General features: G+C 38.6%; 1 protein-coding gene across 1 annotated transcript in view; it reads left to right on the plus strand.

Moving 5' to 3' along the window:
* Positions 1-5777: 5777 nt before the first annotated feature.
* Positions 5778-15098, plus strand: part of blmh (bleomycin hydrolase) — a 38258-nt gene continuing 28937 nt past the window's right edge. Inside the window, exons 1-3 of the mRNA XM_061720225.1 lie at positions 5778-5930; positions 12053-12250; positions 14256-14365. Of these exons, the coding sequence (XP_061576209.1) occupies positions 5921-5930; positions 12053-12250; positions 14256-14365 (318 nt within the window). The 5' untranslated portion in view covers positions 5778-5920. The remainder of the gene's footprint in view (positions 5931-12052; positions 12251-14255; positions 14366-15098) is intronic.

The following is a 15098-nucleotide window of genomic DNA, read 5'->3' on the forward strand; positions in this document are numbered from 1 at the left end:
TGCTATAACAGCAACGATCCTCTTCTGTTTGCTCAACATCCTCCAAATCTGAACCAGCCCACTGCATTTTATGCTCGAGTTGTCCCCACAAAACTCAAAACCCAAGCGTGAATGTTCGTGGTTGGTTGCAGTATGGTACACGTAACTGAAAGGATGGACCGAGAGGATACAAGCAGCAGCTTTTTTATTAAATAGAACCGCTTACTATAAGCTGTTAGGATTTAATGAAATAGTTTGAAGGTTTGAGGAGTTTTTCTATAAGATTCTACACTAGTGGTTGCTCTCAGGGCAGAATCACCTTCTTGTTTTACACTTTTAAGATTGATTCGCTGTTTTCTCTTCTTTAGGTGAAGACAACGAAGAGAAACAGATGTTTTTAAACTGATGGGTCCCGTCCTGTTTTTCTTAAAGGTATTGTGACATCATTTTTAACATGCTTTTAACACTATTAAAAGTCTTGGCCAACATCCCTCAAATGTGTCTAAAAGAGTGTAACAAGAAAAACTTCACTCCAGTACTCCATTCCTGGCTTTTTATGACAGTGTTTTTTTGCGCCGTGAAAAACGCTTCCTTTTCCCCCTTTCCTGTCAATCATTGCGCCGCTCCTCCTCCAAACCTCCTCCAACCCAACCATACGCTCACAGCGGCGTCGGAGAGTTAAGCCGAGAGCGACAGGCGAAGCATGCACGGAAAAGCAGCAGGGCGAACCACAGCAAACAATCATAAAAATAAAGGCATGCAAGCAGCAGTGTCACCTTATCTTAAGTCCAGTCAGTGGCCGCGGGTCTTCTTAGCAGTTGTCCTCCGGTGATGAGAACAGAAGAGGCTCTAAACAGCTCCGTGTTAAGCCTGATTTATGGTTCCGCGTTAAATCGACGCAGAGCTTACACCGTAGGGTTCAGCGTACGGTGCGCGTCGCCGCGTAACCCTACGCCGTAGGCTCTGCGTCGGTGTAACGCGGAACCATAAATCACGCGGAACCATAAATCAGCCTTTATGGTGCACTGAAGAGGAGAGGAGGCAGGGAGCTGGGTGGAGGGGGCGGTGATTTAGCGGGTCTATACGTAACGGCCCGCCACCAAACCAGATGCGCCGTTTTTGCATAGTTATGCGGAAAATCCCAGAAAGCACACAATACACTGAATGTTAAAAGTTCGTTGTTTTTTGGGTGTAATTGATGTCAAGACACCCAACAAAACACAAAAAATCAAGAAAAATTTGTTTTTCATGTCACAATACCTTTAAAGTTTTAGTTGTCTTAGATCTTTTCTGGGTTGACACCTCAAGTAGGAGGCAATCAACAGAGATATAAGTCTGAAGGTGTGACATGTTTGGGTGTCTTTCCCCGCAGCTGGCTTCACAGATAAGGTTCAACATCCGCACCTATAACATACAAAACACCTCATTTTTCAGTATAAATACGACTGGGTCGATGACCAACGTGTGTATTTCTCTCCTACCTCTGTGGTTTGAGAAAAGTGTACCTTTGTGCATGATATAATTAAAGCTTGTATTAACATTTGATTCTGTTCACTGGTTTTCTTATGGTGCACCAGACAACCGAACACGCTGATCTTTCAAAGCCTTAAAACCACACCAAAACACACAGCAACTGAGAAGACCAGCAGCCACCCTCAGCACCTCCATCACTGTTTGGATCTGCGTTGGGCTGGATCCACTCGCAGAGACAGAAAATCAGTGAGTGTCAAATAACATAATCCTCTTTATTACTGCCACAAACAAAAAGCGCTGCACTGGGGCAGGGGAAGAAAAACCGATGAAAAAGTAACAGAAAATCACTGCAATGCAGGAGAGGGAACGTTGCTTACGAAGGCAACTGCAAACAGAGATCAGAAAGGTAATCAAAATACAGAAAAGTTAACAAGAGGGTTTACTAGAGGGTAACCTGGGAATAAGTGATGAACACTGGCTCAGACCGAACATACAGAATCATCACAGGCAGTCTTTTAACGTTCCCTGAGGACGAGCTGCAGGTGTAGGAATCGAGCCACACCTGCCAGTCGCCTTCAGGGAACACAACAAACAAAGGAAAAGGAAAATTTAACGATCTAACATTAACCAGCCACATGCTCCGCAGCCACACCCTGACACACAGGCAGCTGTCACTCACAGGCTCTTGTCCCGCCCCCTTGCCTTTCTCATCCACTCACACAACGTCTTCAGCCTTAAATGCATTCAAAATAACCCACCCATATAACTTTATTAACATTAACACAGTCAGCACTGAACATAGATGTAGACTGCACCTTTATTTTAAAAATCTTTTTTATTTTTTAAGGAATGTTTGTTATCCCTACAGAGGCAATTTGTTTTACGGGCAGTCTTTCTCTTACTTTTTGCTTTTATTTTATTAATTTAATTAATCTTTTTGAGGGTAGGCAAATAATAAGCTTTGCTTCAGCCTACCCCTTTTTCGGTCTAGATGTTATTTGTTTATTTGTATACTGGAAACTTTTTTGCTATGTTTTCTTTGAACAATTGAACGTTTTCTTGTTGTCAGTTTTATTCTTGGTTTTTATTTTATTTTTTTTTTGTGTCATGACCAAAAATAAACTAAACTAAACTAGATGCAGGAACGCTACACTATTTCATCCAGTAAGTGTTTGTTCAATTTATCCGAGGTCACATATTTCAATCAGATGAAAAGTCTATTATTTTTCTCTGGTTATCTGGATGAGGTGTTTTTTAAATTATTTTGTACTGATTCATTTTTACTATCAAAATATCAAAGTTAAATCCGGGATGCAGCTAAAATATAAAAATAGACCTCCACGCAACCAAATAGGGGGGAGCCATGCGACTGCTCCCGGAATCACTCAGGTGCAGTGGATATGTGGCCTTATGCTGCGGGTGTTCAGGGTTGGTCTGCAAACATGTGCGTCACATTTGGGCCAAATTAAACAATGTATGGCTGAGTTACAGCCATTGACACAGTCCAAGCCCCAAAAATGCTGTAAGCGTCCCTTCTGCTCTCTACTGATTGTAAACAGCTTATCCTTGTATGATGGTTATAAAAAAAATCATCAAAATTCAATCATTCAAAAAATAAATACATCTGAAAAAAATCATGAATCAGGAATCATTCTTATATAAAGTTATATTTCTCCTAAGGTTGGGGACACTGACTGAAAAATAAGCTTTCATAAAAAATATGTTCAGTCTGATGCTCAGGCTGATCTGATGAAGTACGCTGCAAATACAGGACAGAATGACCAAAGTAACCTCTAGCTTATCTGGGTTGATAATAATACTTCATATTATGTTGCCTCAGCCAGCAGCATACCAAACTAGAGTCACATTTGAAAAGATCTGTCCTAATGCTTAAGTTTGGACGATCCTGGATCCTGCAGCAGAAGGATGCACTCAACACACCACCAGATCTGCAACAGAGTGGCTGAAAGAGAAAGTTTTAAAGGTGTTACCAATGACTTAGAAGAGTCCAGTTCTCAAGCTGAATTAAATGCTGCACACAAACCCCCTCAACCTTAATAAACTACTGTAAACCAGCTTAAGCAACGCTGTAAAGAAGCAAACAATTGCAAACCGTTCAGTCTTGGGTGTGCTTGGTTTAGCAGGTAGAGCTTCTGAATTGTATCTTACTTTTGTAAAAATACATATTGACACTGAGTAAAATGTGTTTTTATTCATCTGAGGTTATCATTATAAAACTTTGACACCTGGTAAAAACCAGATGAAATTTCTTTCTCTTTTTAATTTTTTCTTCATAAATAAAATCTTATCACTCAATGACAATGTAATTTTATTTTTATGTAACTGTATATCGTATGATATGAATTAGGAGCCTTAAATGAGCAACAAGAGGAAATGTTGGGGATAAGGTTCTTCATTGTGTGATTTTGAGGAAATAATGCACCTTCAAAATAAAAGTTTGTGTTTTTGTGGAGAAACCATTAAAACAAATAGTTTATCATTATTACACCTGTCTTTTTACTCATTCTGCGTGCATACATTTGTGTTGAAAGTAATTACACAAACAGCTAAAAGTAACACATTTAAATAGCGTGGAGTTTCTTCTGCCGTTACGTCACATTTTGAGGACAAAGTCTACCTTCAAAGTTTTTTTCAGTCTTGTCTTCAATCTGTGAGTAAACTTCTCTGACGTGTTTGAAATAAAATAAAACTAATTTGATAAATTAGATAAAGCAATAAGCTCCATTTTACAAATCAATGTGAAATGCTTTAATAATGAAATCGCACTGTCATGATTGAGCAAGTGTTCAACTTCTGTCAGGATCAATGTGAGGGATGTCATGAACTCCGCCCAACCCGTAAGCGACACGTCAAGAAAAAACAAGATCATCAGGTGTAAAGACGAAAAGTGCATACCTGCGGAGAAATGTATCCCACTAGCGGGAGCGCGCTTCCCTGCATCAAATCCTTTCTATTTATTTATTTTTTATGAATGATAAAAGCTTGGGATATTACCAAGATCAGGAGCTGCTACTTACTTTCACTCATGGTACACATTTGAAATGTTATATACTTAATCAGTGAGTGTTTTTAAACAGAACAGTTTTCAGACTAAATACACGTTTAATAGACGTGTTATGAAATGACGTTTCAGACTATCACGTTTACCCAGTAAAGTTAAAATGATTAACTTATCCTGACAATGGTGTTTCATTCGTTCATTGATGAAGACTTCATTGGACACTTATGTTAACCCCATAATCGTGTGAATCATCTCTTTCACACATGATTATGTTATTGTATTAATATTCCCACGTAATTGATCGATCTTCTGCCATCTCCCTTCTCAATTCCATGAGGAAAAGGTAGCTGTTGTGGGGCTTGAATTTTTAGATTTTTTTAGTTATTTAGGAAAAGAGATGGTGTTATTTAGGAAAAGAGATGGTATTCATGATTTACGGAATAAACACACTTTTAAACAGACAATGGCTCATACTACATTGAAAAAGATGTGCATGTCAGTGTATGGTATAACACTCTGGAACAATCTTGATGAAAGTGTGAAGGTCTGCAAGAACATCAGGCTATTCAAACGCTGCTATAAGCAGATTCTCATACTGAACTACCAACATTTGATGTTATAATGACCATGATTTTTTATTTTATTTTTTTCATTGTCTTTTTTCTTCTGTGCATGTTGCTTTTTCTTTCTTTTTTAGCTACTTTTATTATGGTGATTGTTTTTTTTTTTTTTTCATTTACTTTTTTTTTCTTCTCTTACTGTGCTTGATGCCTTTCTTTTTAGCTACTTTTATTTATTGACTCACTTGTCTTTTAATTACTTTTATATTCATATACTTTTATATGTCAAGAAGAAGGGTATATACTGTATATATGTATTATTGTTGTTATTATTATTATTATTATTGTTATTGCTATTATTATTCTTTTATATATCGGATATTCTTATATTGCAAGAAGGGGCCGGACTAGATAAGCATTTGCTTCTTCCTGTCCCTTCTTGAACAAAACTGGTTGTGCTTTATTATTGTTGTTGATGTATGGTGTGTTTTTATTATTGTTTTGTTCAAGATGAATAAAGATCAAATCAAATCAAATCAAATCAAAGTCGTTGTCCTTTTTTTACTATGTGTATATGTCTACATATTGCTGCAAGATTAATATTAATTGCAAATAAAGTGATTGATTGATTGATTGATTGATTGATTGATTGATTATCTATACTTCTACCTGAGTAATGAATGTGAATACTTTTGACCTCTGTGTATTCTCAGTAATAAAGAGCAGAGCGTCCCGTGGCTGCAGCTCTGCGCGCTCCCGCGGGGGCTCCCGCGGGAGCGCGCTTCTCGCTGCACCGGAGACTGAGACTGAGATCCTGCAGCAGCAGCGGGGCGGACACTCACACCGGGACACACGACCAGGGGACGCTGCTCGGACCAGCGGGACCATGGAGGCGGGTAGGTGCAGGAGTGTGGTCCCGGGGCGGGGAGGGGGTGGTGGTGGCGGAGCCGTCGCGGCGGGACGAGGCTCCGGTCCGGCTGCGGCTAGCAGGCTAAGCTAGCCTCCCTCGCGGTAGCCACTTAAGGCGGATTTATGGTCCCGCGTTACACCGACGCAGAGCCTACGGCGGACGGTGCGCGTCGCCGCGTACCATACGGCGTAGCCTCTGCGTCGATTTAAGGCTTTATCCCGCAGAAAAGACCTAAAACACGCATATTATCCGCTAGATCCCCGGGACCGAGCCGCACACGGACCTTAGACCCTTACAGCCGGCCACACAGACCTGCCCCTCTGTAATGGTTCAGCTCTTTCTCTGATCTAAGTCTTTCTCCAGGTTTCCTCTCAATCCACCAGCCCAACTCAGTCCAACTCTCCCAGGGTTGGGTGGGCGAACACAGCGCGTCTTTGTCTTGAACCTGGTAACATGTCGACCCCCTGGGATGGGTCTTATAATATTATTATGTGTGTGATAAGAGCAGAAAGGCCTTCAGGACGGAGTTGTAGCCGCGTCTTGATGTGGTTACGTCAGCGGCCTCATCTGCTGCACCTTTAACAGGAGGAGCTGCAACTATATAACTATAAACCCTTATATAATAGAATAACCACTTCTACCTCATCTGCTGCACCTCAGCCCTTAACTATATAGCTATAAACCCTTATATAATAGAATAACTCTCTCAATAACCACCACTACCTCATCTGCTGCACCTCAGTTTTAACAGGAGGAGCTGCAACTATATAACCAGTACTCGAGTTGTAAAAAAAAAAAAATCAGGGGGGATGGTGGATTTTATCATATGGGGACAGATAATTTGTGCTGATTACAAATAATATAATATATTACAAATTATAGCACTGACCAAAACACCTGCAGAAATACTGCAGGAATGACATAGCAGCAGTTAAATGCAGCCTTCTGTAAGCTTTAAATATCCACTGGGCTTACATCAAATACATCAAAACACACAAATAAAAAACAGTTTTCTGAACTTATCAATATGACTCTGTCCTTCACAGGATAAGTAAAATGGATCACTGCAAAAGCTCAAAATCTTAACAAGAATATTTGTCTTATTTCTAGTTAAAATGTCTCATTTTAGGAAAAAAATCTCATTACACTTAAAACAAGACTCATCACTGGAAAAAACAACAATTTTCACCTGTTTCAAGTAGATTTTCACTTTTCATAAGTAGAAAAATCTGCCAGTGGAACAAGATTTTTTTGCTTGTAATGAGAAGATAAATCTTGTCCCACTGGCAGATTTTCCTACTTATTTCAAGTGAAAATTTACTTGAAACAGGTGAAAATTGTCAAATAAGTTATTTTTCTGGTGTTGACTCTAAATGTTGAAATAGCAGTAAAACCACATTCATTGATGAAATGACATAAGGGATGGAAAGGGGGGATGGCAGTTTTACAGGGGGGATGATTTGGACCGTTTTTATTTCAGGGGGGATGTCATCCTCCCTCATCCCCCCTCATCTCGAGTACTGTATATAACTATAAAACCCTTATATAATAGAATAACTCTCTCAATAACCACCACTACCTCATCTGCTGCACCTCAGCTTTAACAGGAGGAGCTGCAACTAGGGCTGTTCGGTTTTGCCCAAAAGTTAAATCTTGATTTTTTTTTTTTTTTTTTTTTTTTCCTCCTCAAAATCCGATTTTCGATTACGATTATTTTGTGAATTGACAAAAGGCAAAGAAATTATTTCAAATATGTTGTTTTTTTATTGAACATTTGCCCCATTGGGCTTTAAGTGCAAACTTTGCTCTTATTAAACCAAAAATGAATGAATAAAGTGCAAAGCTCTGTAAAATAAGTTGAAAAAAAGTTTTAAAAAATATAATAAAATATAAAGTTTTATCTCTGAAAAAAAAAAATCAGCAAATCAGCACTTGCAAACATACAGTAAGTTATATTTCCAATTAAATAAAACAAGACATTTTCTAATTAAACTAAACTGGGTCTTTGCATGCTAAATAATAATGCAACCCATGAAGGAGGTAGAGGTGTGTAATGTCAGTCATTACATTTGCTATTCACTTTTACAAGTTTTTTGCAAGGAACACGAGCCGGTCTACCGCATCTGGCTTGAGGGATGCCCGGTGGCATGTTACAACTCCCCCTCCTACACTAAAGAGCCTCTCTGATGGGGCACTTGTCGCAGGTATTGAGAGGTATTTCCATCAATCATTAATAGGGTATCAATCATTAATATGTGTGCAGACAAGGTTAAAAAAAAAAAAAAAAAGTGAAAAATCGATTTTACGAGTTTCACGTTTTAACATCGTTCTAATTACATAATCGCGATTACGATTTTAAAATCGATTAATCGAACAGCCCTAGCTGCAACTATATAACTATAAAACCCTTATATAATAGAATAACTCTCTCAATAACCACCACTACCTCATCTGCTGCACCTCAGCTTTAACAGGAGGAGCTGCAACTCAGCCCTCAGATAAAACCCTTAGATAATAGAATAACCACAATCATGCTGGAACAATGCACCTCTCAATAACCACCACTACCTCTTACTGCTGCACCTTTCACTTTTAAATGGTATAGATGTTAATAAGAGCCATTTGTCTATTACTGCTTGTAACTATTTAAATCTGGGTTCAGTGAGCGAAAAAAAAAAATGAAAACAAATTCCCTGCCTGGCATGTTCATACTTGGCCGATAAAGCTTTTCTGTTCTATTCTATTCTGTTATTCTATTCTATTATATATAAACTTTATTACGGGCTCTAGACCCAATATCAAGACATACAACATAAAAAATAAACAACAACGACATAAACACATAAAAACATACTCTTATTCATGAGAGTCTTAAAAGGCACCCATACCAATGTTTCCATAGATATGATTGATATCTGACCGAACTGCACCTGGGGCTTGTGAGCTTCATTATAATACTGTTTTGTAACTCATCAAGTCGAGACATAAACTTAAACATCAGGTTCCTCAAGAGAGCCTGTAGAGTGCTTAGCCCTGAGTCACAAAAGAGTTTACTAGCACTGGTACTCCTGGGCTTTTTCATCAGTATCCTCAGTCGTTATCTGCTACCTGAAGTTTGCGCAGGTTGTTGCTATTCTATTCTATTCTATTATTCAATGCTATTATTCTATTCTGTTCTATTATTCTATTCTATCGGTGCATCCGAAATGCCATACTAAACAGTATATACTAAAAAGTATACTTAAGTTCGGCACACTTTTGAGTAAATATCAGTAGTATGCATTCATTCGGACGTACTATTAAGAGCGCACACGTCACTTCCTGCCGTTGGGAGGAAGTGACGTGTCACAGCTGCAGTAGCAGCACCGCTCCGGTATTTCCCGTTTATCCTGGCCAAAACAAGATGACATTATATAATATTATTATATACGAATATTATAATATTAATATTATATAATATATTATTATACCAGGGTTTCCGCGGGGTTTTAAAAAGTATCAAAAAGTGATAAATGAAAATTGCCAAATTTAAGGCCATTAAAAGTGTTAAATTCACTGTCAGAGGTTTTTTTTTTTTTTTAATTGGTATTATTTTTTACCTTTTACATTTTAATCAGTCTATTTTATTGTCATTCACAAAGTGAAATAAATGTGAAACATCTGGTCAACATCAATGAGTCTATAAATCTGTTCTGTAAAGTGTTCTATAGGTCAAAATCTGTATTAATGTTAAAATGTCCGTGATTAACACTTAATGTTGTGACCGTTTTTAAAAAAAATCTGAAGGTAGTGAAAAAGGTATTAAATTGGTATTAAATTTAACATAAGGATTGCTGTATAAACCCTGTATACTTAATATAATACTTATGACATATACGTATCACTTAGCAACCAAACACCGCTGCATTGCATTGTGGGAAGTTTCTGCTTAGCTAGTGTCCATCAATCCACACTAATACATTTTTCCAGAATGAGTATGGATAGAGCATACTATTGAGTACGTACTAATGTTTCGGACGCACTAAAAAAATCTCACATACTGTTTTTGCATACTCATTAGGGTGGAAGTATGCAATTTCGGACGCAGCTCATTATTCTATTCTATTACTCTATTCTATTACTCTATTATTCTATTCTGAATGTGTAAGTGGCCCGTGCTTGGCCTCATGCACCACAGACTCTGCCCTCGTGCTCGTCTTGACCAAGCAAAGCCACCAGCACTTAGGTCAGCCTTTATAGGCCCTGCTTCCACTTCCATCTGTCATATGTCGTGTTTGAATGCCCTGCAGAGTGATGGACATAATCTAGACATTGATCTCTTACTTTTTCCTTCATTATAAATCTGTGCTCATCTCTGTCAATAAACACAGTTGTTGCAGCTCAGGGAACCCAGGATAGTGTTGAATTACGACTCCTTGCAGGCCAACTGTGATGATCTTCTCTCGCCTTCAGCTTGCTTTGTCCTGGTTTAGCTTTGATAACTTTGCATGAAAGTTAATTAAAATTGACACGTATTTGATCTGAAAGCCCTTGCATTTCAGCTTGGAGTCCGTGGAAAATAACAGAGGGCGGCTGAGAGAGCGTGGTTGAACTCCAAGCAGCATGCATGACTAAGCAATGTTCCTCTCAATGTCTAATTGCTCTGCACTATTATTTTAGAGAATTACAAACCACACTCCAGTGCCAGTTTGATTCTGTCAAAATGCGTGTGCACCCTCTTTGCACCGCGCAACAGCATCAGACAAGCTTTCCAGTGTGTTCCTGCCACAGAGGGAGCCAGATGAGCGAGACCAGCCCGCTCTGATCTGCTCCCAGCTCAGTCGGGCCACGGACAGCACTACCAGAAATTATTCTTGATTTTTGTTCCTGTTAACTACAAGTTTTTCTGCATTATTTTAATGTTGAGGGTAGTGCTGGGTGGTATACCGGTTCATACCGAATACCAGTGTTTATTTTTCTTATGATATGAATTTTTCATATACCGTAATACCGGTGAGTATGTACAGTAGCGTACACAACGTTGGGAACGCGGCGCGCCGCTACGTTCCGCCGCGGGACACTGTTTGTGAGGGGACTGTTTAGCAGTAGTGATGCACCGATTGTTCGGTAACCGAAATTGTTCGGCCGAAAATGGCAAAAAAAAACACTTTCGGTGTTCGGTGGAATAAGTGGGAAAAAAAACGAACAATTAATAACGGCGTTGTAATATAAGGAAATAGACTGACCGCTCCCGTAACAGTTGCGCACCACAAACATAAATCGTTGGCCAACCCAAAAGTAACCACATAAGAATTTTACCTAAGATTCACCAGGAGGTGGAACCAAAACAACATAATGCTGGGAAATTAAAACATGTTAATTTTTTTTACGTTCAATAGATATTTTCTACCTTGTAATTCTGTAAAAGATCAGTCAGACAACACTTAAAGTCTTTAAGTGTTGTCTGACTGATTCTCTCACTTCATTAGAATCACAAGTGCCGCCACCTCATTGTAAACGGCATCATTTTGTGAGGACATGCAAACCTGTATTTATACTAGTGTGGACATTCATGTTTTTCTACAATATTTCCTCCTCATGACAGTAAAATAGGCCATTCTAAGCCAATTTACTGCAGCAATTCCTTTCCAAATTATTAGAAAATGTGGTTAACACCCAGTTGTGCATGAAAAAAAAATACCGTGAAACCGATATAATTTTGAAAAATACCGTGATATAAACTTTTGGTCATACCGCCCAGCACTAGTTGAGGGCTTCATTAACTGCAGTGGAGTATCGTTCCCTGTAAGCTGTGTTTTTTTTTTTCTTTTAATGGTGATGGTGAGAATGAAGCACCAGCCACTTGAAGTATCAGTAAAAGGAAGCTCTGTCGGTTGAGTATTGATCCAGTCATTTCCATCTGTCATTGGCGAGATAGAGTGCTCATTAGTCAGATCTGAAATGGGAAGTTTGATATGTTGAAGTGCACAGATGAGTCATGAGTCACATTCCTCCTCAGAGTTACAGGCAACCCTCTGACTATCAAGCTGTGGAAATACTCCTAATAAATTGATTTTCTCTGACCCGTCCTTGTTTCATTCTGTCCTTTTTTTCCCCTTCTGTTCAAAGGTTTGAATCGGGACAAGGTATCCACCTTTAATAAGCGACTGAGGGCCGAGCCACGTTACCTGTTGGCCCAGAATGTGTCGACCTGCATCGACCCGTTGGAGGTTTGTCTGCACAGGCAGACCGTCCAGGATACTGTGCACATCTTCCAGCACTCTATCCCCACAGAGGGAAAGCCCATCACTAACCAGAAAAACTCAGGTGGGACATGATGACGATGACGTGTATCTCCTCCACAGGAAACAGATGTATAATGTATTTGTAATCCCTTGTGTTGACACACAAACGGCATGTACTGCAGTCTCAGTTTGACAATGCATTGCAAAGTATGACACTCTCGGAAAAATGTATGTAATTCTCCTCGGTAGGTGAAGGTATTTCTGAATATTTAGTTTTTTGACAGCATGTAAGATGCAAATGTCAGAGTTTGTACCTTAGTTTTAATCCCGAAAGTGAAGAAAATATGAAATAACTATATGCATGAAGTGCTGAGGGTTCAAATAACCTCTCACCCCCTTGGAATCTAAACCGAAACATTTTGTATAAAGTTTGGTTGGTACAGTTTCTTTATTATATTACAAACTACACATTTCCCTTTTTCACATCTCTTATTACGAAATTAGCAATTTGCCCATCCAGTGGATTGCTTTCTCTGCTTTTTTAAATTCCCGTACTGTCATGCCTAATTTAAGAGTAGTACCCGCAAGCAGTTTCACTTTTAGACTTATTTCTTCCTCTGTTTTTTGTCACATGCACCTTTTTTAAAGCTTTGGAGGGGTGTATACTTGAAAATGTCAGACTTCGCTCGACATCCGGCTTTATTTCTATGTTGCTACTTTGTTTTAATGCATAATAGACTAATGTGACCAGGTATCCAACACAAACCTTGAAAAAATCTAAATAGTGTGTGTATACAGGACTGTATATTAAAGTACAGTGATCCCAATAAATGTGCCCTGAATATGAGAGTGGGACTGGATGAATGAATGGAGTGATGCATGGATGGTATGGAGTGCTATCTTTGTTTAAATCACGTGAATGGTTGTGGTTAATAGCTGATAAGTTACAGGCACTATTAAAGAAAAGGGAGTATTGATAGGCTATGTTCAATTATTCTGAAACCAATCACAATTATTCTCGCTTGGATTTTGAGTTTTTGTGGAGCAAGTCCGCTGTATCAATACGAGGACCCTGTCACAGTCGTTTCTAATCATAGAGATGTTTCAGAAGCAGAAGATTCTTATGTTGCTATATTTACAGAGGAAGTTTCCTTTGTTTACTAAATGCTAGGATGTAGGAGAACATTGTTGATTAAATAATGCACTTGCGTGGGATGCCATCACTTACATAAAGCTTAGCCAAAATTGAGTTTTATCAGGGTGCTTGCGCAAGTCTTGAAAGTCTTAATAAGTATGGAATTTTGAAACACTGTTTTCCAGACCTTGAAAAGTCTTGAATTTTGTGTGAAAGTCTTAATAAAGTATGGGGAAAAAATGTATGGTAGAATTTTACAGTAAGCTCAAAGGCATTGTGAAAATGTGAAATTCATGTACTCGTGATTTTCATGTTTTGAAACGTTTTCATCAGTAAAAACATAATTTACTGTGAATAATGCATTCGTTGAATACTAGGCTATAGAAAATTCTAACAAACATTTCTAATAAACACAATTGGTACAATCTTAACCAATGAAGTAGGCAGTAGGCACACAAGTATACAAGTATGTAAAGTTAAGGTCTTGGGAAAAGAAATATCAGTTTTAAAAAGGTCTGGGAAAAGTCTGGAATTTTAATTTGGAAAAAGAGCAAGCACCCTGTTTATGCATCCTCTTTGCTCTTCATAGAAAATGAATAATCACACTGGACAAATGATCCTAATTTCTGGGATGTGGTGCACACCAGGCATAAATCCTGGCTTTGTCGCCACCTGAATTTTTTTTTTTTGTTTGTTTTTTTTAAAGCTAAAATAGGAAACTGTCACCAGGCTTTGCAGAAAGTCCACATAATATGAATAACCTCCTCATTGTGATTATTAAGTGGCAGAATCAGTTTTAACTCTACAAAATCCCTGACCAGTGTAGCCCTTTTGTTCACTGAAACGATTCAAGAAGAGCAAGTGGTTGTTGCCCCTCAGGTTCTGAGCTTTAGAGAACGAGTATAACATCACAAATCTCTTACTAACTTCTATAATTCCCCCCCATCAACAGGGAGATGTTGGATCTTCTCGTGCCTCAACGTCATGCGACTTCCCTTCATGAAGAAATTTAACATAGAGGAGTTTGAGTTCAGTCAGTCCTATCTCTTCTTCTGGGACAAGGTAACTAATATATTATAACTACCTTTGTTCATCACCGTGGAATTTCTTGGACTCTCGTTGGCTTTTTTTGTAGTTTTACGGTGTGGTTTTGGAAATATTGTGCGAAGTGTGTGTTTTTGAGTTTTCAGTCTGGCCACCGTTTGTGTCCAGGCATGTGCTTTGCCGCAATCTTTTTTACGCAGCACTTTACTATTATTCAGTCTTTGTCTGCCTAAAACCCTCCTTTGTGTGTTGTGGTAAGAGCGCGTCCAAGGCTGACGTCACAGTTACACCTCGCAGAACATTGTCATCTCTTTCGCACTCAAGTCCTGTTTCCTTCAGACAAACGGTGGTTTCGCCATTTTTGTAACAAGTACAAGGCACAGGAAGTACCACTGTTACCTCTGAATACCAGAATGCAAAAAAGCTTAATGAAAAACTCTGATTCCTTTCATCAATCAGAGGCGTGGAGTTGTAAATATTGGATGAAATATCAAGCCATAATCATTTCTTGAGCAAATTAAAGTTCCTGCCCTGTTATATTAGCCCCTTTTTAATGTAGAATAATGACCATAATGTTTATTTACATTTCCACAAGTCTTACACGATCATGATCATTATGATCAGTCTTTGATTTATAAATTTAAACTTGGCGCTTATGTATTTTAGATTTTAAAGTCTTATATTTAAAATCACACCATGCATTTTTGTTTCATTTGAAAGAGGATTTGATTATCCTTAGGAAGTTTCATCT

Source organism: Cololabis saira, chromosome 4 (assembly GCF_033807715.1).
Source record: "Cololabis saira isolate AMF1-May2022 chromosome 4, fColSai1.1, whole genome shotgun sequence".
NCBI lineage: Eukaryota > Metazoa > Chordata > Actinopteri > Beloniformes > Belonidae > Cololabis > Cololabis saira.